A 23938-nucleotide genomic window follows, 5' to 3' on the forward strand; every position below is an offset into this window, starting at 1 on the left:
CAGGCAGCCTGGGCCGAGAGCCCAGGGGAAGAGGGGAGGAGAGCAGAACCCAGACACTCAGAATATCTCATCTTGGGCAGGAGGGGAGGGACATCTCCCTCAGGAATGCTGCACCCCACTACAACCTCTAGAGCTTGAAATTTGGGACCTTTACAGAAGCCCTAGGGCTCTGCCCCTCTACCAGCCCTAACAGGGTTCACTTGCCCTTCCTTGGGTTGGCTGGCTATACACAAGGACAAGAGCACACAGCACCCACAGGTCCAGAGCCAGCATTATGACCTTAGCTCTTCCCCTGTGGTTGGGCACTTTCCTTCCTGGCAAGTGGTGTCTGTCCCTGAGTCCCCAAATGGCTCACAAACTGCAAAGAGGCAGCAGCACTAGTTGTCCATTCCAGCCTACGCTGAGTGTCTCAGGTGACTGCTCCTAGGGGAAGATGAGAACACAAGCAACCCTAGCCAGCATTCTGATGACTGGTGGACCCCGGATGTGGGCAGGGACAAGGGCCACCAGACACCTATGCTGAGTCCCCTTGGCAGCCCTCGTTTGCTCTGACCAGGTAGGGGTAGGCAGCCAGGGGCCGTAAGCCCAGTTTGGAGGGCTGTGACACTACAACTCAGTAATTACTTTATTAGAATGTCAGTCCCGCTCCAGCAGGAGGAACGGAGAGGAACACAAATAGCCCAGGGAGAATAGATGTGGGTACTCTTCTTCGGAGTCATTGGGCCTCAGCAAGCCAGCCCAGGGTGCAGAGCCACCTTGTGGCCAGACAAGGGGTAGCTCCTTCTACTCCACAGTGGAAGCCTACTACAAGTCCTTGGTGCCCTGGCAAAGTTCCCCCCACCTCATAATCCAGGCAGATTTAGACCACAGGCATCACTCTGTGGAATAAAGCAGGCCCTCAGGCATGTTCAGTTCCCTCAGCTTTCTTGATTTCCTGCCAAGGAAGAAGGGAAAGAGAAAGTCAGGAGAGGCAGGGAACCAGGGAGGGCCAGGTCTCAAATCCCACCCACCCACCCCCACCTTGCACACCCCCCAGTCCCCAGGGACTCTTGGGCTTTGCACCTGTACTTGACCAGTCTAGCAACTGGCAGAGCCTTGTCTGCTTACAGCACACCAAGGGTGCAGCCCGACATCAGCAGGGTTTGCTGACTTCACAGGATGGCTTGTGCGGGAGACTTCCCCACACAGGGCAGGTGGGAATGGGCCTACCTCAGACAGTGCCTGCTTCAGTGTAACATAGGCTTCATCCAGGTTGTCATTGACGATCACCAGGTCAAACAAGCCAGGCTCCTTGCCTGGGGTGGGACAAAAGACAGTCAGGAACACTGGGAACCTGGCCCTTCTGGGCTTGCACCACTGTTAACAACCGGCTATGGCTACTCTTGCTGCCACTGTTGCTAGGACAGCCAGGGATGGATGAACTCTTCCTCCCCCTCTCCTAGAGAACCTCAGCTGGGGTCTGCTCCAATCAAGTCCTGACTCCTGGAATGTGGACTACTGCCCCTCCCCAAGCCTCTCAGAACTAGCTCTGCCTGTGAGGGACTCCCACATACACATAGGGAAACAACCAAAGGTCTCAATGACAGCATCTGAACGTGGACCAAGCTCAGACCCAGGAACAAGAGCACAACTACAAAAAGATGCCTACAACACTTAAGTCAGTCAAAGCCTCTCAAAGGCTCTGCAGACAAAGGTCTCAACTCCTCCATCTTTACCCGTGGTCCTCCCCCAACTTGTGGTGAAAGGGCTGGGCACATGCTCAAAAGGTATGAATGGTCTGACTGCACTCACTGCTCTCCATGTCTGCCTGTGCAGCTGCCAGCCGCTTTGCCAGGCTCTCCTCAGTCTCAGTGTTGCGCTGCCGCAGTCGTTGCTCCTGAAATGCAGGTCCTTGTCAGGTCAGTATGGTCCAGGTCTCAGGCCTGCCCTGCAGGTTTCCCACACCAAGTACCCACCAGCACGTCCATCGAGGGAGGCTGCACAGAGATGTAGATGGGATGCAGATCAGTCTTCTTGATGCTGCGCACTCCTTGTAGGTCGACATCTAGCACGCAGATGCGGTTCATGGCCTGCACAGCCCGGACGGCTTCCTTGCTGGGAGCAGGGAAGGGCAGAAGTCCAGTGGATCCCAGCAAAGTCCTGGCCCCTAAGCCCTCGTGAGTTCTTGCTCTCTGGCCATCCTCAGGCATACATGCAATCGATGGCTGCTAAACCTTGTTAGCCTCTTAAGGCTTTCAAGAGCTTCAGAGAAACTCAGCCCTTTTTTCCCCAAGGTCCATCCTGGGCCTGGCCCAGGTAGTGCAGAGGCTCATGGGAACCCAGCACCCTCTGTACTTTCCAAGCCTACCCTCAACCCTGTCAGGCCCTCTGACATCATAGCCAAAAGCCAAAAGTCCTATAGCCAAAAGCCAAAAAGGTTTGGCTGTCACTGCCTACCTCTCCATGTGAGTACCTCACGTGGCTCCTTGCCTCACCGGATGGCTTGAGGACAGATGAGCCTGGGGCATGATTGGGCCTGCTTGTTCCCTGGAGCCTACCAGCTATGCTTAGAGACTAGGGGGAAAGCAAGCCATCCCAGTCCTAGGCGGGAGACTGGGAGGGCATCGCATGGTCAGAGGAGAGCTTCCTTTTGTTAGAGTTCTGGGATTACCCTGACCCACAAAGCCGGGCCCACACCAAACTCAGCCCACCTTGTCCCATACAGGTTCCCTGAGAACTCAGCATGCTCAATGAAGTCCCCTGCTGCAATATCACGCTGCATCATCTCCCTGGTCACAAAGTAGTAATCTGGAGAAGAAGAGGGCTTTCCAGAGAGTACCCGAAACCCAGCCCTGCCTGGCCTGGCCCCTCTCCATCCTACCCAGGGCTGCTATGGCCAGATCTAGGCTGCAACAGATACCACTGTCCCCACTGTCCTTGCTGGAGAATTGGAAATGGCCAGGTTCCATATACCAGGCAGGAAGAAGGTTCAGCCTTGACTATGATGTAGACTCTAATCAAGCCATTAACCCAAAGGCAAGAAATAATTCTTCTGCTGGGAATTGAGCTCTGTTACAGCCAAGGCACAGAGCAACCCTAACCCCCTCCTCCTTCCCGTCCCTCAACACACACCAGTGGTGCCGAGACCCTTGGATTAGCAGGCTGGCTCACCTTTGCCATCTTCTTCGCCAGGTCGTGGGTTCCTTGTAGTGTCTAGGAAAAGGAAAACAAACAAACCTATCAGAATTGGAGAGATCTACAAACCTTCCTCCACCCAGGGTCTACCCTTGCAGGCCTGCTCCTCTGGTTATGTAACAGCAGGTGGTGCTCACGGCCAGTGGGCAGGCCAGACCAGACCTCGAAAGGTCAACGGGGCCAAGATGCTTACTCTAGATGGAGGCCCTGGGAAAGGAGAAGGTAGTGGGGATGAGGAGGGTGAGGAGAGCCAATCTGATAGATTGGGAGTGTGCATTTGGAGACTCTAGGAATAGTCCCATGCTGGGATAGCCTCTCAGCTCCTTGCCCTTCAAGGTCCTGAGACACTCACGGGATACGCTGAAGCCAAAGACACTGCCATGTTCCTGGAACAACTTCTTGAGCAGAGTGCTCTTCCCTGCCCCTGATGGCCCGCTCAGCACTACTGGCCTAGGTCCTGCCATGCCTGTAGGAAGAGGGATATCGCAGACATGAGGGGGTTGCCTTCACTGGCGCCCTGGCATTCTGTTCAATCGGAGGCAGTGATGTGAAGACCTCTGAAAGGCAACATCCTCATATACTGTGAACCTTCCTCACAACACCAGTCAATTGGCAAGATGGTAAACACAGGCAGGAAGGCTGACAGGATTCCAACATCTAGCCTCACCCACACCCAACAGGATGTCCACAGGCCAAGTGACCCAGAACCAGACAAAGCAGCACACTGGTCCCACCCAACAGAGGCTGCCCTCCAGAATCTGACCTCACACTGCTGCCTGGGCTTTGGCTCCATTACGTGGCACTGCCCACTGGGGTCCCAAGTCTGAAATAGGAATGTCTCTGGCCCTACAGATATGGTACTCTCAAGTCTGTTCAACCCAAACCTATTTGGGAAGCTTCCCACTAGACATGCAACCATCTCTGACTTGTCTGGGAAGGACAATCTGCTGCCAAGAGTTGGAATAGCACCCCCCTAAGCTCCCAAGGAGAAAGTAAATGCAGCTCAGGGTTAGCCACAGGTAGGGGCTGCCAGAGAGGAGCACCTGCTGTAGGTATGAAAGCACAGCAGGAACCTCCTCCATCAGTCTATCTGGGACCTGAGCTTCCTCCCCTGAAGTTCCAATGGCATCACCCTAGGACCAACTGATCCCACCTGCTCCCAGGCTCCTGCCTGAGCAGACACAGCCCCACCTCACTGTCAGCCCTAGTCCTCCAGCCAGGCCTCTGAGCAGGTCATTTACACGTCAAGAACCCTGTCTATGAAGGCCCTCCTGCCTCCCCAGGATGGCACCCACCTACTTGATGTGTTGCGGTCTCCGTGGTAGCCTAGGAAGAGTCAATGGCTGCTCTGCACTGAGGGCTAGGGGACTAATCTCTGCCAAGCCTAAACCCCGCCCTTCTGAGCAATAAATCCCTTAGGCACCAGCCCTGCCTGCACTGTGAAATCAGCCCTGTCCTCCCACTATACAAGAAGGAAAAGGTGGTTACTTGTCCTGCTCCTGAGATCTGCACCTACACCTGTCTAAATAACCAGAGCAGCATCCAAGTGTACTGGGAGAGCGGGAAGAGCTACCACGGCACTGAGCACTGAGACCAGAGCTGCTGCTCTCTCCTGAGGTCTAGGCAGAAGGAGACCAGGGAGGGTATTTGGGAGCTGGAGAGGCTGCCTGTCAACCCAAGCACCTTTGACCTATAAGGGCAAAGCCCACACAGCTTTAGGTTCAAAAGACACAGGCTGCAGGAAGAACACCAGCTTAGAGAGGCCTTGTGCTCTTAATCCCCAATGTAGGCCATGAAGTAATCTTACAAAAGCAGTGTTGCTGTTATTCTATCACCCACAGAATCACAAGTACTATATGATGATACATGGGCTTGCACATGCATGCCACAAATGCACATTAAAACACACACACATGCACATACATGTCCCTGAGAAGTACACAGGACCATCTATTAAAAAGACAGAAAAGGAACCTAGGGAAACCTACCCAGGATCATCAGTGCTGCCTCTCAATACAACTGCTGCCTTCTGCCTCACTCCACAATGCTTACCAGTCAACCACACTGACCACTATATGCTATTCCCTTTCTGGGTTCCAGGCTTCCTCCAGCCCCCAACTCACCACCACCTTTTTTTTTTTTTTTTTTTTTTGGTTCTTTTTTTCGGAGCTGGGGACTGAACCCAGGGCCTTGCGCTTCCTAGGCAAGCGCTCTACCACTGAGCTAAATCCCCAACCCCTCACCACCACCTTTACATAGGCATTCTTTTCCCCAGTCATCGGGCCTGCTGCCCACACCATGCCCTGGCTTTAGGGTGTGTGCTACAAACCATACATCGCAGCTCCTATGATGCTCCCTCCCCTCTGCCCGTATCAGGCACTCAGAGAGCTCCTCAAGGTGCTGCGCTGCCTCAAATCCGGTGATGGCCACAGGCTGTGACCTGCAGCTGCCAATATGGGTTCTACACCTGCACTCTCCAGATGGCCATTTCTGGAACTGTTGGTTCCCTTGAGTGTAAAAGGAACTCAAGGCAGTGTTCGCCACGGGCTCAGCAGGCCACTGCATAGGTGTATCCAGAGACTGAGAACACAGGATCATGACAATAGAGGAGAACCAAGGCTAAGAGAGATGTTCCAAAATGTACATGGTAAGAAAGCTTTTGAGAAAAGGATCCCAGGTAGGAGAGCCAACAAGAAGCCGTGTATTAGTGACAAGCATGGTTGGAAAAGACAATCTGCCATCCCATCACAATGGAGCAGCCAGTACCTACCCATGATGTTATAACCCCTTCTAACTCTAGGTAATGATGAGCTAGGATCACCTAGAATCCAGCCTGAAACCCTCATTGCTGGGACTACGGGAGCCCTCACCTGACCCTAACCCTATCATATCCCCTGCAGGCCATGACCAGGCAGAGGGAGGAAGAACACGAGCATGCACATGCACATGCACATGCATTTCAGACAGCTGACTCCTACCCAGCTCTGCACTCCCTACTGCTCCCCTTCTGAGCTCAAGCCCACTTCAGGAGTCATGGTGTGTAACTTCTGTCCTGTTGCTAAACCACAAGAGATGGGAAGATATCTCTTCAAGTGCCACTCAGTTCATACCTTGGTTCTGCAAAGTCCCAGTAGGTGTCACTCAGCACATACAGTTCATGGATCTTTGACAGCCCCTGGTGACCCTCTATGGCACTACACTTGCTTGGATCTACACAGAGCACACCAGATGACCTTGGCTAGCCAGCTGTGGCACAGGGGCAGACAGCAAGTACAGTGTGCGCCAGGCAGGAGCAGTATGGACCTGGGAAATCCCTGGGTCCACCAAAGGGGGACTCTCATCAGTAGCCGGGTGGCAAGGCCATTATTATATCTCCACAAGGCCACAGCTTGCGTCAGAAATTATATAGTTTTTCCCTAGCATTTACAGAAGTGTGTGGTAGATAGAAGCAACTTCCTTTGGGGAGATACCTAAGAAACTTTGGACCCCCATCTCTTCAGCTTTCCAGTCCCAAACTTCAACTGCCTGACAAAGCCTCCCATGGCCCTAACTGTAAAGCATGCCAAGATTCACCTAGCAGCGCTGAAGGGAACAGGCTCTGCTGGAGCATCCCTAGACAAAACTTCCTATCTGTACCTTAGGTCCCCTAGGGCTGAAATCTGTCACAACTATCACCTCCCTCCTGTCACCTGAAGAGAAGGCCCTCCCAGGAATGAGAAGGGTTACCAGTCCAGTCCTCCAACACACAAACAATGCTAGGCAGACATGAGCAGCACACTGAGCCCTGAGACACCCCCCCATCCCCCCACTTAGGCACCTCTCCTAACAACAGCAGCAAGAGCAGCCAAAGCTTGTTCATTCTTATTCCTCTGAGCCAGATGGACCTACCATGGCCTCCCAACAAAGTAGAGGTGGAGGAGCAGCGGCTAACCACGAACAGGCTGCTGCACCTTCCTGGTGCTACCCATCTCCGTTTGTGTCTCTTCCCAGCAAGGATAAAAGGGAACAGGCTGATCCTTGACCAGGAATCTGGATGCCAACCCATGATCAAGAGGCAAAGGGAACATAAAAAGGAAAAGGGCTCAGAACCCAATGAGAATAAAGTGGAAAGACCTAGGACACTGCAGAGCTGGCCATCTGTTCACTCCTGCAGAAGGGAGACTAAGGCCTTACAGGCTCAGGGAAGATTGGGCGGTCAGGGAGGATGTGGGATAGGGTAGAGTAAAGGAAACTCAGGCCCAGTACATGTAGGCAGGGCAGGACAGGCCAGGGCAGGCCAGGGACCAGCAGAAGCAGAGTCAAGGACAGGAACCAGCAAATGCATATCAGGGAGGGTGGGGACCGGTTGGGACAGGGAAGACTGAGGCCCACCCAGAAGAGTCAGGAACACAAGAAGCCTTCCTCATACGGCTACCTTCCAAGAGCTCAACCCTATTCTACCTTTCTTTGTTGCCTGGGCTCTTTCCTCCCATACCCCCTTCTGTCTTTTTTCAAATAACATCATGCTTCCTGTATAGTCTGCATGTGTCAAGACAGAAGAGAAAGTTTAAGTGTAGCTAAATAGAAATGCACTGTCTCAAGTTTAAGATTCCAGAAAACTACTGGTCTCTCCCATACCCCATTCCAGACAAAGATCCAGCGCTGGGCCAAGGAAGGGTAGGCAAACCCCAGCAGTGGCTGATGTAGCATCCATTGGTTACACTGCGATGTAAAAGCAACGGTGTGAAGGCACGTGTAAAGTACTATGTGTAGGGCTGGAGAGATGGCTCAGCGGTTAAGAGCATTGCCTGCTCTTCCAGAGGTCCTGAGTTCAATTCCCAGCAACCACAGGGTGGCTCACAACCATCTGTAATGAGATCTGATGTCCTCTTCTGGTGTGTCTGAAGACAGCTACAGTGTGTTCATATACATAAAATAAATAAATAAATCTTTAAAAAAAAAAAGTACTATGTGTAGACAGGAGCTAGAATAGCAAGAAATTGTGTTCCCTTGTGGTCAAAACGGGGAACAACTTTAGCGGTAGCTCCCATAACTATCCTATGACCTTCTCCTGAAAGGTGAATTGAAGGAGCACCACAGAAACCGCCTTCTTCTTTCTCTCCTTGAACCTCATCAAAAGCTGACCAATCATTTACATTTATTTGCGCGCGCTCTCGCTCGCTCGCGCTCGCTCTCTCTCTCTCTCCCCAGCCACCACCTGAAGGAACCCCGCCCACTTCCACGTTGGATAAAACTGTGACTGAGATTAAGCCTAAAGGCGGCTTAATATTTTTTTCTAAAACAACAATAACAAAACGGGACAAGCCAAATCCTAATATTCAGACCCAGACGTCAGCAGGCCTGCACCATTTGCAGGCACCTAAGTCCAACACCCACAATGGCTGAGGACTAAAGCCATGTGCTTGAGCCTTCCCAGGACGCCGGGTGGGCAGGGAGCCGAGAAAGAGCGCAGACTAGGCTCAGGCTGCGCCGGTCTGCGGGCGGCTGGGACTCTGCTTGCCCATCCCTGTCGTCTGGGGTCCCGAAAAACACGTTCAACCGGCATCCCCACAAGAACAGAGTCACTGGAGACGGCACGCAAGGGAAACATGCGGCCGCAAGTCCCGCTCCGGAGGCAACCAGATGTCAGCGCACTCACCGTCCACGGGAACGCGACCCAGGGCGGCCACCGCCAGCCCGACCAGCGGGCGCCGCAGCATCAGGGACCGCCCGCAGGACTACGTCACAGCGGCGCGCCGACCCACGGGGACATACCGGAGTGCCGCAGAGCTGCGCAGACCGAGTACGCAAAGCGTCAGCGCCGGTCACTTCCCACCTCTGCCCGCTGACCATACGTCACCCTCGCTGGCCCCACCTACTCCATGTTAAACCCCGACTCGTCACTTCCACCAAGAGATAGCCGCAGGTCGGTCCGCAAGGGCCTACGGAAGGGGAAGCGCAGCGTTGCTGCGCAGGCGTACTGCACTGTTTTCCCAATGGCCACGCCCACTTCGCCTATCGTCGTTGCTTCATCTCCAAACTCCGCCCTTTTCCATACTTTCTCCTTTCCCTGCCTCCCTCTCCCCGCCCAAGCTCAGATCCTACCTGTTCACAAATACCCGGAGAGGAACATATCAAAGGTCAGCTTCGAGTCTGTTTAGTCACATTTCCGGGTTAGCGGGTTAACTGTTAAATCAATTCAAGAGGCGGCTAGCACGTGCTGTTCTTCCTGACGACCCAGATTCAGATCCCAGCACTCAGGTTGTGCAGGCTAATCACCTGCACTCATGTACTCATAGCCATACACATAGTCACATATACCTAATTTTAAGTCTTTTAGGGTTTTTTTGTTTGTTTGTTTTTTGGTTCTTTTTTTCGGAGCTGGGGACCGAACCCAGGGCCTTGCGCTTCCTAGGTAAGTGCTCTACCACTGAGCTAAATCCCCAGCCCCAGTCTTTTAGTTTTTTAGATACTGTCTTACTATATAGTCCTGTCTGGAGACTCCCTGAGAACCACCTGCTTCTACCTTGCAAATAATGGGATTAAACAGGTGTGTACCTGCTGGGAGGTAGTACACAGGTTTTTAATTCCCAACAGTAGGGAGGCAGAGGCCGGTGGATTTCTGAGTTTGAGGCCAGCCTTGTCTACAGAGCAAGTTCTAGGACAAACAAAAGCATGTAATATTGTGCCTCACCAAAATAAATATTTTTTAAATAAGTTAGAGAAACTGGAGGGCAAAGATCTCAGAGAATGCTGAAGTTGTGTGTCCTTAATTCAAGCAGAGATAAAAGAAAAATAAACCTAGAGATAAAAGAAAAAAGCCCAGTGTGGTGGTGCACATCTTTAATCTCCGCACTTGGAAGTAGAGATAGGCTGACCTCTGGGCATTCAAGACAGGTTCTGTACATAATTCTAGGCCAATCAAGGCTACATAGGGAGATCTGTCTTAAGTAAAACAAACACACTTATTAAAGAATTGCCGGGGTTGGGGATTTAGCTCAGCGGCAGAGCACTTGCCTAGCAAGCGCAAGGCCCTGGGTTCGGTCCCCAGCTCCGGAAAAAAAAAAAAAAAAAAAGAAAGAAAGAAAAAAGAAAAAAATTGCCATGGGCTGGAGAGCTGGCTCAGCGGTTAAGAGCACTGACTGCTCTTCCAGAGGTCCTGAGTTCAATTCCCAGTAACCACATGGTGGCTCACAACCATCTGTAATGGGATCTGATGCCCTCTTCTGCTGTGTCTGAAGACTGACAGTGTACTCATACATTAAATAAAAGAATTGCCGTAAAGTGGGCAGCACAATTGAATTAAGTATCAATTCTTTAAGAAAGAGCTATTTGGGAGAGAAGTCCTGAGCTTTGAGTAAGAAAGTGATCTAGGGGTTGGGGATTTGGCTCAGTGGTAGAGCGCTTGCCTAGGAAGCGCAAGGTCCTGGGTTCAGTCCCCAGCCTCGGGGGAAAAAAAGAAAAAAAGAAAAAAGAAAAAAAGAAAGTGATCTAAAGGCACAGAGAAGGAATCGAATGTAAAATTCCTTTAAAAATGTACTGACTCAGGGCTGGAGAGCTGGCTCAGCGGTTAAGAGCACTGACAGTTCTCCCTGAGGTCCTGAGTTCAATTCCCAGCAACCAAATGGCGGCTCACAACCATCTGTAATGTGATCCGATGCCCTCTTCTGGTGTGTCTGAAGATGGCTACTGAGTACTCATATAGAATCTTTAAAAAAAAAAATGTACGGACTTTATGATAAATATCTGTGCCTAATTTTACTTTTAAAAATCTTACACAGAGGAAAGGGAGGGAGGGAGGGGAATATTCTCTAAGAGGGTGGAAGGGACCCGCTCTTGTCCCACCACTATAAGGGCCCTGGGGCCTATGGAAAGCTGAAAAGGATGGCTAAGGCTGCAGAAGTGCTTCTGAAGGACACAGCATTCAGGTACTGCTGTCGTTTTTAATTGGTTTGGACTGAAAGACAAGAAGAATTTGAAAAGATTTGGAGAGACAGGGAAAACTCTAATCCTGGTCAAGGTAAGAACAGAGATGAGTATAGGTAAAAGCACCAGATGCTGTAAGGACATCAGGACAGTGGTGGCCAAGGCTCAACAGCGCTTCCCATCATGTGGCTGCTTGCTGCGGGTGGCTGACCTCCAGCATAACTTATCACAAGCAGCACGACTCTTTGCCATTGTCCTTTCCAGGTTTCAGGTCCCAAAGACACTCAGGACAAATGGCTGTGGTGTCTGTAAGCATACAAATGCATGCTAGTCATAGGCTGTCTCAGCATTTCAAGAACCTGGTACAGACTCCATGCTTCCTGGCTTTCTGACTCCTTCTGCTCTTCTCACGCAAGCCCTCTACCCTACACCCCTCCAGGGGAGGGGCTTCACTTCCCTTCCCACAGAATCTCTTTCCTATAGAAGCCTGACATTTTGGCCATGTTCTCTCTTGGTTCTCTGATCTTTTCCCCAGTCCTCTCTCTTGGGAATCTGGCATTTTTATACCCTCTTATGAGTCCCCAGAATTCCAAATATAACTGTCTTTAGCTGGCGAAATGGTGTCCCTGGCATAGGAAGAGACAAATCTTAGTCAGCTGCTGTGGATGGTCTGAAGCATTCCCACATCCCACACTGGGATTAAAACAAAAGCATATTCACATACCATTTCTGTGTTTTTAAAGAAACTGAGATTTTCACTACGCTCCTCTCATGGCCTGGTTCAGTCTCTTGATCATGTCTGGTGATCTCTCTCTCTCCCTGCTCTGGACTCTTGCAAATGCCTCTGGCTGTGCTCTCCCTCGAATCTACAGTAAAACCCTTCTGAGCCATAACTTGTGTTCTCCCTTGGATCTACAGTAAAACCCTTCTCAGCCATAACTTGGAGCTACATCGTGTCCTCATTCTCATTCACCAGGAAGCTGTGAAATTTACACTCTATAAACTCTAATAAATTGTCCTTAAGCTCCTGTCTGAGTCATACTTTGTCTTTGAGCTTCTGTTTGTGTCATTTCTTAACTTTTTTCTTTTAGAATTATTTATGTATGTGAGTACACTGTAGCTGTCTTCAGACACACCAGAAGAGGGCATTGGATCTCATTACAGATGGTTGTAAGCCACCATGTGGTTGCTGGGAATTGAACTCAGGACCTCTGGAAGAGCAGTCAGTGCTCTCAACCTCTGAGCCATCTCTCCAACCCCATCTTAACTTCTATTATTAATGAAAATAAGAACACTGGTGGGGTTCAGGAATCGCCATACAAACCACTCAGTTAATCATTCTCAGTTAAACAGGGTTGGTTGATTGAACACACACCCCAACACTGATCAATCATGGTCACAGCCTAGACTTGTGAGCAGAGTATGGACCTTTAACATTTCTCAGGGCCGGCTTATAAAGGGAAAACCACAATGAGCTCATGTGCGCATGCAGGAAGAGCTGTCCAGTGGTTAGCTGTGAGTCAAGCTATTTTAGCTAGCTAGACAGAACAGTTCTGACCTTTATTCTGGTTGATCCTAAGTAGAGCTTATAATTGCATAATTTAAGGTTAAGAAATTTCAGAATGGCTGGAGAAACGGTTCAGTGGTTAAGAGCACTGGCTGCTCTTCCAAAGGTCCTGAGTTTAATTACCAGCAACCATCTATAATGAGATCTGATGCTTTCAGTATCTCTAAAGACAGCCACAGTATACTCATGCATGCATACATATTTAAAACGGAAAAGAAAGCTCAGAACATAACAGGCTATGTGTTCAGGACAACCCTGCCTGAGTCCAACTATTTTTTTGTGGCAATGATCAGTAAGCATGGAACAAAATGGCTACAGCTATGCTGGGGGGCAGGCCTCAACAGACTCCAATAGAATACATGGATTTCCCAGGTATATGATGGCTTTCCAGCTTTGTAATTCTTTTTAAAATTATATGTATGAGTGTTTTGTCTGCATGTGTGCCTGTGTACTATGTGTGTGTAGTGGGCTGGGGGCTTGGATGCTCTGGGACTGAGGTAATAAATGGTTATGAGCCATTAGGTGCCAGGAACTGAACCTGGGTCCTCTGGAAGAGCAGGCAGTGCTCCTAACAACTAAGCCAATTCTCCAAGCCCCACCCTGCCTTTTAGTTCTTTGTGAGAGAAAATTACCCTGCTCCTGAAACCCTAGATAGCATCAGAGCCACTGTGCAGTGCCAGCTGTGGCTCCACATGGACTGCAACCAACCAGTGTGGAAGGTAACCCAGGGCTACCCTCATCTGGGTGTTTGCCATATCCAGAGGATTTAGTAGTTGCCCTGATGCACTTCAGGCTGTCCTTGGGACAATGCATTCTTCCTGTCTGATGTGGGAATGTTTATCTTGTGTCTGCCTCACCATTGTGTCTTGGGGGTATGTAATTGTTTATAGCCCATAACTGAAATGTATGCTTTCAGTCCAGGGGGAGAATGCGGACTTGGACTTTTGAGCAATGCCTTAGTTAGACTTAGTATTACTATGGTGGACACCATTGTAGTGGCAATTTTGGTTTCTTTTAAGAACATAAATATTTGGGGTTGGGGATTTAGCTCAGTAGTAGAGCGCTTGCCTAGGAAGCGCAAGGCCCTGGGTTCGGTCCCCAGCTCCGAAAAAAAGAACCAAAAAAAAAAAAAAAGAACATAAATATTACACTAATATGTTGCTTTAATCCCAGGTGTGGGATATGGCCGCTTCAGATTGTCCACAGCAGCTATGATTTGCCTCCTGCTCGGGTTGGGATGTGACTTTGCCAGCTGCACATAGTGTCTGGAATTCTGGGAACTTTTGAGAGGAGATGTGTGTGTGTGTGTGTGTGTGTGTGTGTGCGCGTGTATGTGTGTGTGTGTATATATATATTATATATATATATTATATATATTATATATATTATATATATTATATATATATTATATATATTTATGAGCCCCGAGATGCAGGTTGTTGTTGGTCATGGTTTGTTCAGTAGTCATATGCAAATTATTGGTTTTTTCCCCTTGACAAAGGCTGAATCTTTCAGGGTTTGTGGTGGTTTGATTGAGAATGACCCCCATATGCTCCTATGTTTGAATGCTTTGTCCCAGTTAGTGGAACTGTTTGGGAAGGATTAGGAGGGGTGGCCTTGTTTGGAGTATGGCCTTGCTGGAGGAGGTGTATCACTGGGGCTGGGCTTTGATATTTCAGGTGTATGCGCTCTCTCTCTCTCTGCTGCCTGTAGACCAACATGTGAAGCTCTCAGCTACCGATACAGCACCATGCCTGTCTGTTTCCCACCAGGTGGATTGTGGACTAAGCCACAGAAAGTGTAAGCAAGCCTCCAATTAAATGTTTTCTTTTATAGAAGTTGCCTTTGCTGTGGTGTCGCTTCATAGGAATAGAACAGTGACTAAGACAGTGTCCTTCCCAACTATGCAGCTGGCTTGATGGCAGAAAGCTAGGCTGCATAGAAAAGTTGAGAGCTCAGTTGTGGCAGTAATTAGTGAGATCAAGAAGTCCATACAGCTGGAATGTAGGGAATTTTAACACACTTTGTACTGTAGAGTCTGAGCACCACCCGTTTTCCAACTCGGCTGAGTTTATTTCCGTGAGCAGTGATTTGACCTTAGAGAATGTACATCTTAGATGCAGAAAAGAGAGAGGGACCCCCTTTTTCTTTTTAAAATTTATGTGCTTGTGTGTGCATGTGCGAGTGCACAAGTACTCACAGAGGTCAGACAGGGCATCGATCCTCGAGAGCTGCAGTTACAAGCAGATGTGTGTCACCAGTCCACTGAACTCTGGTCCTGTACAAGAGCAGCAAGCATTTGGCTGTAGCACCACCACTCCCTTTTCTGTTCTTGAGACTTCTTCCCCCTCCCTTAGCTGTGAGTAGTGCCCCAGCAAACATGTGCAGGTGTCACTTCAGACCTCCTTCCCCTTTGGGTATGTACTCAGCAGTGAGGCTAAACAGGGTCATATGCCAAATCGACCTTTTTTCCCCCCACGACAGGATTTCTCTGTGTAACAGCCCTGGCTGTCCTGTAACTTTGTAGACCAGGCTGGCCTCGAACTCATAGAGATCTTTCTGCCTCTGCCTCCTGAGCGCTAGGATTAAAGGCATGCACCACCACACCCAGCTGCCAAATAGACTTTTTGAGGGACTTCATTCTGTTTTCCACGACTGCAATAATTATACCTCACCTATGTCTATAAAAGTTCTCCTTTCTTATCCAGGTATGATGATTCATGACTAGAGACAGACCCAGCACCAAAGAGGCTAAGGCAGGAAGATCACAAGTTTGAGGCTACCCTCAGCTATATAGTGAGATGCAGGCTCCCCTGCCCTCCACAGTGAAACCTTATTGCAAATGAAGACAAAACAAAACCTTATGGCCCTTGGCAGCCATAAGTACCCTCACACTGACAGGGCCATGACAAGGCCCAGAGGAAGCCAACCACACATTGAAGTGCCTGGAACCTCTGCTAGGTAGGCCTTCCGGGTCAGCAGGATGAGATTTCAGGGAATGGTAGTCCAGGCACAAACTTGGTCTTTTATTTAAAGGTTTCAGAAGGAAGAGTCTTTCTTAGTTTCAAGGTTTGTCTTTTTCTTCCTTCCTGAGACTAAGTCTCATGTACCTCAGGCTAGTCTCAAACTTGCTGTGTAGCCCTTGAAATTCTGATCCACCTGCTTCTAGCTTCCAAATGCTGGGATTACTTTCCCTTGTCTCAGACAGCATAGTGTGAGATGATATTTGAGTCTCCAGTATCCTTGGAAACCTCAAGATACCATCTGAAATACTACCCCATTGAAGCTAAAAAAAAAAAAAATTAGGAGTTTGAATGTTCCTCAATACTACACTGAGCTCTAGGTAACCCTCGTTATAACACCACTGGTCTAAAGACATCAAGAGAAGCCACACTGTCCCTAAGAAGTTCTTTCTCCTCCTCCTTTTCTGGCTTAAGAGTTGTCAGTTAAAAAATGGCCTTATATGCAGGGCATGGTAGCTCACACCTTTAATCTCAGCACTTGGGAGGCAGAGAGAGGTGGTGTTATCTCTTGAGTTCCAAGTAAGCCTGCTCTACACAAGAGTTCCACGACAACCAGAGATGCATAGTGAGACCCTGTCTCAAAAACCAAAAATGAATAAGTAAATAGATAAATGGCCCTATCTTTTCTCCCTCCATTCTCCAACCTGCAACATATTTAAGACATATTTAAAATCTCTTCATCATCACTGTATTCAAAGATATTTCTGGTTCCCTAACTGGGACAACAGACAGAACCTCAAACAGTGAAAATGAGTCTTAAGACTTAGTGATCGATTCAGTGGAGAATGGAAGACACATCTGAGGTCTCAGAGCATCACAGACTCAAAGCAAACCTACCACCAGGTGTGTGATGCCCCCATCACCTGTCCCCTAGGCTGAGTACCCTGTGCTGGAGCTCACTGATTTATAATAAATCACTCAGCAGTACCTAGAGGACTCTGACAGCACGACTATACAAGAGGACTTCACTAGAGATGAAGCAGAAAAACTCAACAGCCCTTTCTTCAGACAATGCCCACTCCTCCGCCATTGCCAGAGCTCACTGGCTGACTGAAGGTCATCCGACCTTTGTAAAGTGGCTAGAGCTTCCTCTTTGGAAATCCTATAGGCTCCAGTTGCATGGGTTCCCTGTTTTCTAGTGCTTGATAACGATATTTGCAGGCCATTACTTGCGATGAGCTTCGGAGGCTGGTCGCCCAGCTGCAAATTGTGTCCCTTGCAGACCCCTGCCTACATGCTGGATAGCCCTAGGAGGAGACAGGGAATTAAACTGACCAATGCAACCCATGAGGTATGGTAAAAGACAATTAACTCAGGAAAAAAATAGGAAAGGGGAAGGAAAAGATCTGTCAAAATGATGCTAGGGGCCCAATGTGGCAAAGTCCTCTAAAGGCAGCATGTAAGTTTTTGTGGTTATCCTGAGTAACTTTGGAGAGAGTCCTGCAGCCTGCACAGCAGCACACCTCTAGGGCTCACAATAAACCGATGCCACAAGCTCAAGACGGTGGAGAGCTTCAGGACCCTTAGTGTCTGGTGACCTTTAGTGTCGGGCTACTCAGAGACACTAGTCATGTAGTTTGGTTCTGATGAACCAACTGTTCTCTAATGTTATTCCTCACGGGTACCACAGTGACTCCAACTCTTTCACGTTGGCTGTTTTGTCATCCCGACTTGGCACTCGGATGTCCATCTTCCAGACCTGGTTCCACCACGAGCCCAAGAAAAACCGTGTACCTTCTGAAAGGGGTAGATGGGCGACCACCAGATCTGAAGCAAACCTGGAAAACAACCAGGCATGGAAACTAAGGACCACACAGGGGTCCGTAGCAATGCTTCCTTCCATCCACATACTGCATGCACAGCGCTGTGTAGCCTGCACCCCAGAAAGTCACAGTTCGGACGCCTCCCCTTTTCCCCTCACCCCCTCCCGACCCCTGCCCACACTCTCTGCCTTGGGTAGTCATCCGACCTAGCCTACTTCGGCTTTGCCACCCACAGGGACGCAGGAACACAGTAAACTAAACAGAACTCCCCAGAGCTGGCTCCCATCACGCCCACCTGGTTTTACTACGCCCTCAACGACGACGTCCGGCCCGCACCTCGTGACGTCATCACCGCGCGCCGCCGGCGCTTGCAGGACATCTGGGTTGTGGTGGAGGATTGTCATCTACAGTGACGGGTTTCTTTTGTGGCCCCGCGTGGTTCGGCTTCAATTTCCCACCTATCGAGTAACATTCTGCACTGCGAGTCTACGAGGTCTCTCCCATGATAAGGTGGCGGCCGCAGGTTGGCGTGTCTTGGGTGCCGGCAACAACCGGCCCCATCACTGAGGAGTAAATGGGAGGGTGACTTGCGCGTCGGGTGGAGCAAATGGGAGGGGACTTCCCGACATCTGTGTCGGGGCCCGGGGCCTAGTCCACGTGGCTAGGGAGGAGGAGACCCCGAACTTGGGACATTGACCAGCGGGATCCCCTCTTTCGAGGCAGTGGTGCCCTACCCTTTGGTTCTCTGCCTAGGTGGGAACCTTATCTATGCGCTCGCCCACTGGTTCTCTCTTGCTGAGTGTGGGACTCTCAACTTCTACCTGCTTAGACCACTATGGGAGTCTCTGGCATTGAAGAAAGTAGCTTCTTGTCCGGTCTGTAAATCGGTTTGATAATACTCATCTCGCGGTATTGCTGTGGAAACTAGAACGATGTTAAAAAATAAAGTGAACCAAGCACTCCACACATACACAACACAAGAGGGTTGTGATTCCTTCAGGAATTGGGTGGGTGGGCCTTGGTCCCGCCGAAAACTGCCTAGTCTTTGGAGGGTAGGACCCTGGTAACTGCTTTTGTAAAAAAAAAAACAAAAAAAAAACAAAAAAAAAAACCTCCAAAATTTCAAATCTGAGGCCAGAGGGCTAGTAGAGGGCTAGTAGTATAGACTGGCAAATGACACACACCTAGATCTCACACTTTATCTTCTATATCTAAGAATTCAAACGACAGACTGAAGATAACTTTTTAAAATTGAGTCTGCATCGAACATAAGGGGTTTTTGTTTTCTAAACAAAATAGTTGGGAAGAAAAGATTATATGGCTTTTGTAAACCCTTAGGTTTGCTTTAGTTTTATTTTGTTTTGTTTTTCTGTTTTTGAGACAGTCTCAAGTAACCCAGCCAGACCTTTAACTCCCTCCACGTGTAACAAGATAACCTTGAATTCCTGATCCTCTGCCTCTAGAACATTGGACACACAAGCATTCCCTTCCACATTTGGCTTTGTATTCTTTTAGGGAGAAGTAGTTTTAGGCATGTCTGAACAGGTGCTCAGGTCCTATGTAAATGCTATGCTGTTGTACAGCAGAAATCTAACAATCCATCAGTTGGACAACTAGAGATTCACTTGGGTCTAACTTAGCTCCAGGCCAGGATTTAGGATAATAATCAAATGGAAACAAACAAACAGGGTTTTTTTTTTTTTTTTTCCTTTCTAGCAGGGCCTACATCAGGGCCAGTGACTGTTTCCTCCCGCCACTACAGTGCTAAGGAGAAACAATGCCTTTGGGTAGTCTGCTTGGGTAAGCATAAAATTCCAGTCCCCTCAGTAACTCCCCAAGACACTCTGTCCTCTCCAGTGTTAATCCCTCTCCTCAGTGTTGGAAGGCGTGTGCTCTGAGCCCCCATTACAGACTGCTTTAACTCTGCAGACAGCTCAGTGGAAGTCCCTCAATGTGAACCATCAATCATTGCTAGATGGTGCTCAGTAGTTCTGTGTCCTACTGACTGTGGCTAGCTACCCCGGCATTTGGTGCCATCTGGCTCACTATCAACCATCAACCAGTGCCTACATGTCTGTCTGTAGCCTGCTGAGGCACTGTGGTGTGAGGGCAGCCTTCCCTGCACCCTGCCACCTACACACATCTCCTTGGAGAGCTGACTGCAGCAGGGCGTCACTCACTCGACTGCGTCGCCAGGCCTATGCTCGCCTCTACCCTGTGCTGTTGGTCAAGCAGGACGGCTCCACTATCCATATCCGGTACCGGGAGCCACGACGCATGCTGGCGGTAAGCTTCCTTCAGTAGGTGCTTGCCGAGCCGTGGTGCTAGGGCCCGGGGCCAGAATGTGGGATTGGGACTTTCATATATAGCTACAGTTCACTGTACTGCAGGAGGAATGAAGGGAACAGGTTGTTGGAGGGATTTACACCAAAAACTCCAGCCACTAAAATTAGAACACACAAGTTGGCTATTTCCTTTCTGGGTTTGTTCTTGTTTTATCGATACAGGGTCTTTGCAAACCAGGCTGGCTTTGAACTTACCTAGCTGAAGCTGACCTTGACTTAATATTTCAACCTCTTTTAAGTGCTGAGATGTACGTCTGTCTTACCATACTAGGCTTAACAAGTCTGTTTATTAACAAAACAAAACACCAAATCTAGACTGGGGTGTAGTCTAATTGGTGGGGTGTTTGCCTGATAGGTGCAAAGCCTTTGGTTTCAGGACCACATAAAGCTGCACATGGTGGCACCATCTACTCACAGCACCCTGGAGGCTGAGGAAGACTGCTGTGAGTCAAGGCTTTCTTGGCCTAATGAAGACTCCGTTTTCATACAAGCCTGTGTCAAGGGGAAAGGAACAGAAAAACATTTCCCTTCAAAACAAAATCTATAACTAGTAGGCCAGTACAGGATACAAGCACAGGTAAAAGAGGTGCAGGTGTCTTTCTCAGTCATTCTCTGACTCCCCAATGGTGTGTATATAACCTCTACCTCTCCCCATGCAGATGCCCCTAGACCTGGATGCCCTATCTCCAGAAGAGCGCCGGGCCCGGTTCCGAAAGCGTGAGGCTCAGCTCCAGCAGAAGAGGGAAGAAGAACCAGAAATGGTTGACAGTTTTGACACTGAACGATACAAACGATTTTGGACCAAGACCAAGAAGTAACTCTGTCAGGGAGTTCCACCCGGGATATTTTGTGAGGATGGAGGGACATCTGTCTGTTTACCATACATTCTTGAAATCATGACATTCTGTCATTGTCTTCTTTGATGTGGAAGCCTAGTCCTGGGACTCATACTTTCTGAGAAGTATGTGCCAGAGCAAAGCCAGATTGAAAGGCTTTGCTTTGGAGGTTTTCTTGGGTCAGACCTGTGGGGTTTTTGATTATTTGTTGGGGTTTTGTTTTTGTTTTGTGAGACACAGTCTTACTCTGGTTGGTCTAGAACTCAATATGTAAACCAGGCCTGACTCTCCCTCCTGAGAGCTGGGTTTAAAGGTATGTGGCTTCATACACAGTTTTAGACCCCCAGTTTTAAACACTGTTACAAAGTTGGTTGTGAAGTATGTGGACAGTGGACAGGAAGTACCCAGCAACTAACAGCTCAACTTGCCTACTATCAGAAACCCCCCAAGTTAGACTCCTGGATCATATACAGCCTGCAGTCATCCTTCTCTCTTAATAGGTCCTTAAAAGGCAACCAGGGGAGAAACACTTCCCTGCCCGTAGGACCCAGTAGTGTGGCCAGGCTGTGCGTCTTGAACCCCTAGTCTGTTCTAGTCTACAGAATAAGTGACTCTGCAAACCAAAGCCTATCAGCAGTTGCCTAAACCTTTGCACTCCTCATGTTGATATAAAATCCCACTGGCTTCCTCCAGATGCACGAGCACACAAGTAAGTACCTTACCTCAAAGCAGGCCTGGGGCCACCCAACCCTTCATAGCACATCTGATTACTCACTAGACTAGCTGATTATTCAAGGATGCATAAGCCTTAGAACTGTTCCAGACATTTGTCCCATACCCTCCTGGCCCCATAGCACACCTCCCTCTTAGCTTGACCTAGTATGCATTCTGTGTTCTGACCAGCTCAGCCTTCCGTGTCCTAAGCATACCTGGCCTTGTTAAAGGTGAGGCCCCAGAAGCCGCTATTGTGCTTTCTGGAGGCTTTCCCTGGGAAATGGCCAGTATGCTTATCTTTGGCTGTGGCCCACATGACTGTCTGCTGCTCCCTTATTGTTGCAGGATATTTGATCACAGCATGAACCTGGAGATTGTGTTGTTTCCTGGAAAAACTCATTTCTAGTTGTGTGCCTCAGCCTTAGTATACACCTTTAATCCCAAACAATGAAGGTAAAATTAGTTTGTTAGAAGAAAGCACTCATGTTTAAAAGTGATGTCCAATTGGGTAGCAGACAAAATGATGACTCAGAAAGATCTGACAGAACAGGATATGCCCAACTCTCATGAGAACAGAGAGGAAAGAGGTGATTTAGGAGAAAGAAAAGGAGAGGGGAGTTTTACTGGAACCGTTGTACAGAGACAGGTTGTAGAGGGAGGACAAGCTAGACACAGGTGAAGACAGAACGAGCCAGAGAATAAAAAGGAGCCAGAAACTAGAACAGATTGCCAAGGTAGGATGAGGCCTAGCAGGGCAATTCAGGAGAAGCTGAAAGAAACCAGTTTTTTTTTTTTTTTTTTTTTTTTTGGTTCTTTTTTTTCGGAGCTGGGGACCGAACCCAGGGCCTTGCGCTTCCTAGGCAAGCGCTCTACCACTGAGCTAAATCCCCAACCCAAGAAACCAGTTTTAATCATTCAGTGTGTAGAGGAGTTTGAGCCAGAGCAGCTGAGTTGACCGGCCAGCCAGAGTTCAGAAAGAGCTGTAAGAGTTTATTCAGCAATAAGTCTCAGAGGTTGAAAACATTCTAGACCTAGATAAGATTGTACAGAAGCAGCCTTTCTCTTTCTCTTCCGTCCCAGGCGCTGCGGGCTCCCATGCAGACATGGCCAAGTCCAAGAACCACACCACACACAACCAGTCCCACAAATGGCACAGAAATGGCATCAAGAAACCCCAGTCATGGGGTTGGGGATTTAGCTTAGTGGTAGAGCACTTGAGCGCAAGGCCCTGGGTTCGGACCCTAGCTCCGAAAAAAAGAAAAAAAAAAAAGAAACCCCAGTCATAGAGATACAAATTTCTGAAGGGGGTTGACCCCAAGTTCCTGAAGAACATGTGCTTTGCCAAGAAGCACAAGAAAGGCCTGAAAATGCAGGCCAACAATGCAGAGGCAGAGAGTGCATGCTCAGAGGCCATTAAGGCCCCTGCCGGGGCTGGGGATTTAGCTCAGTGGTAGAGCGCTTACCTAGGAAGCGCAAGGCCCTGGGTTCGGTCCCCAGCTCCGGTCCCCAGCTCCGGGAAAAAAAAGAACCAAAAAAAAAAAAAAAAAAAAAAGGCCCCTGCCAAGCCTCAGGCCATCAAGCCCAAGATGCCAAAGGACCCCAGCCACAAACTCAGCTGTCTGGCTCTCATCACTCACTCCAAGCTTGGGAAGAGCATTTGAAGCTACATGGTCAAGGGTTGTAAGCTCTGCCAATCAAAGCAAGATTGTACAGAGGCTAGAAGCTTCCAGGACTAGGCCTAGGTTAGCAGACAAAGGCAGTAAGCTTTGGAGATGACAATTACATTAGGCAAATAAAGGATATGTATTGTGCAGCTCCCCTTGGGACCATCCATTCATCCCTAGTATGATCTTGTTCTGAGGGATCTGAATCCAGATATTTCCTCTAAAACCAGGACTTGATCTCAGGGCTTATACCAGGAGCCTCACAGGCTGCTGACAGGTACCCAACTTGTGTTCAGAATGAAAACAAAAATGAGATTGTCTTGGTCTATTTGGGATGCTAGAGTGTTCCAGGTTGGGTAATTTATCAGACTAGGGATGGAACCCAAAACCTTCTACATGTTAGGCGAGTGATCTATCATTAAATCCGTTTCTGTTCATTTTGAGGCAAGGCCTCAGTGAACTGCCGGGTAAAGCTTCACCTGCGGAGTACACAGATCGCTCTGGTTTAGGGATGCTTCGACTTGTGGTATTTAGCTTACTGTAATGCCATGCACGCTGTCACTCAGAGCACGGAAGAGTTGATCTATGTTCCTTTGGCGACTTTATCTGCTCCTCAGTGTTCGGTGAAGTTTTGCCATTACTTAACTTAGTTTCAACAGTGACCTGGACCTCAGGCCTTTGGAGTTAGCACGCTTGGCTTTCCAGGAAACAAGCGGACAGCCCCTCCTGGTGTCACTAAGGTGTTGTGGTGTCCCACTCCACGGAGATGCCTAACACAAGCGTTATCAGGTGTGATAGCACGGTTGCCTTTTTGAAGAGGTACTGCGCAATAGGACGAAGGATGTGCCTGTGGGTGAAGCAATGAACGCCCTTTGGAAAGATGGAGTCGGTCCGGGATACGCAGTGCGCAGGCGCACAGGAACGTTAGTTAGAGCGCAGGCGCGCGC

At 49.1% G+C, this 23938-nt stretch overlaps 2 protein-coding genes across 26 annotated transcripts; one reads left to right on the forward strand and one right to left on the reverse strand.

Moving 5' to 3' along the window:
• Positions 1–601: 601 nt before the first annotated feature.
• Positions 602–23896, reverse strand: Guk1 (guanylate kinase 1). Of its 20 annotated transcripts, XM_087571757.1 has the most exons (11): positions 17639–17755; positions 16839–17447; positions 16133–16242; positions 14847–14924; positions 3527–3640; positions 3151–3192; positions 2691–2787; positions 1956–2094; positions 1792–1876; positions 1210–1295; positions 602–934 (listed from the first exon to the last, which is right to left on the reverse strand). In XM_087571757.1, exons 5-11 carry the CDS (start codon positions 3636–3638, stop codon positions 899–901), a joined length of 597 nt encoding a protein of 198 aa, XP_087427883.1. In that variant the 5' UTR covers positions 3639–3640; positions 14847–14924; positions 16133–16242; positions 16839–17447; positions 17639–17755; the 3' UTR covers positions 602–898. The 20 variants fall into 20 exon arrangements, 18 of the variants coding, with proteins under 18 accessions (XP_087427883.1, XP_087427876.1, XP_087427878.1 ...); XM_087571750.1 differs by lacking the exon at positions 16133–16242 and having other exon boundaries at positions 17133–17447; positions 17728–18004; XM_087571752.1 differs by lacking the exon at positions 16133–16242 and having other exon boundaries at positions 16598–17447; positions 17728–18004.
• On the forward strand, positions 17786–20941 carry Mrpl55 (mitochondrial ribosomal protein L55). Of its 6 annotated transcripts, none has more exons than XM_087570309.1 (5): positions 17796–17955; positions 18186–18307; positions 19149–19232; positions 19517–19718; positions 20437–20677. In XM_087570309.1, exons 3-5 carry the CDS (start codon positions 19210–19212, stop codon positions 20593–20595), a joined length of 384 nt encoding a protein of 127 aa, XP_087426435.1. In that variant the 5' UTR covers positions 17796–17955; positions 18186–18307; positions 19149–19209; the 3' UTR covers positions 20596–20677. The 6 variants fall into 6 exon arrangements, with proteins under 6 accessions (NP_001099252.1, XP_087426435.1, XP_087426434.1 ...); XM_087570308.1 differs by having other exon boundaries at positions 19152–19232; NM_001105782.1 differs by lacking the exon at positions 18186–18307 and having other exon boundaries at positions 17786–17942; positions 19152–19232; positions 20437–20941.
• Positions 23897–23938: the final 42 nt, after the last annotated feature.

The sequence above is a fragment of the Rattus norvegicus genome, chromosome 10 (genome assembly GCF_021556685.1).
Source record: "Rattus norvegicus strain SHRSP/BbbUtx chromosome 10, alternate assembly SHRSP_T2T, whole genome shotgun sequence".
NCBI classification, from domain to species: Eukaryota; Metazoa; Chordata; class Mammalia; order Rodentia; family Muridae; genus Rattus; species Rattus norvegicus.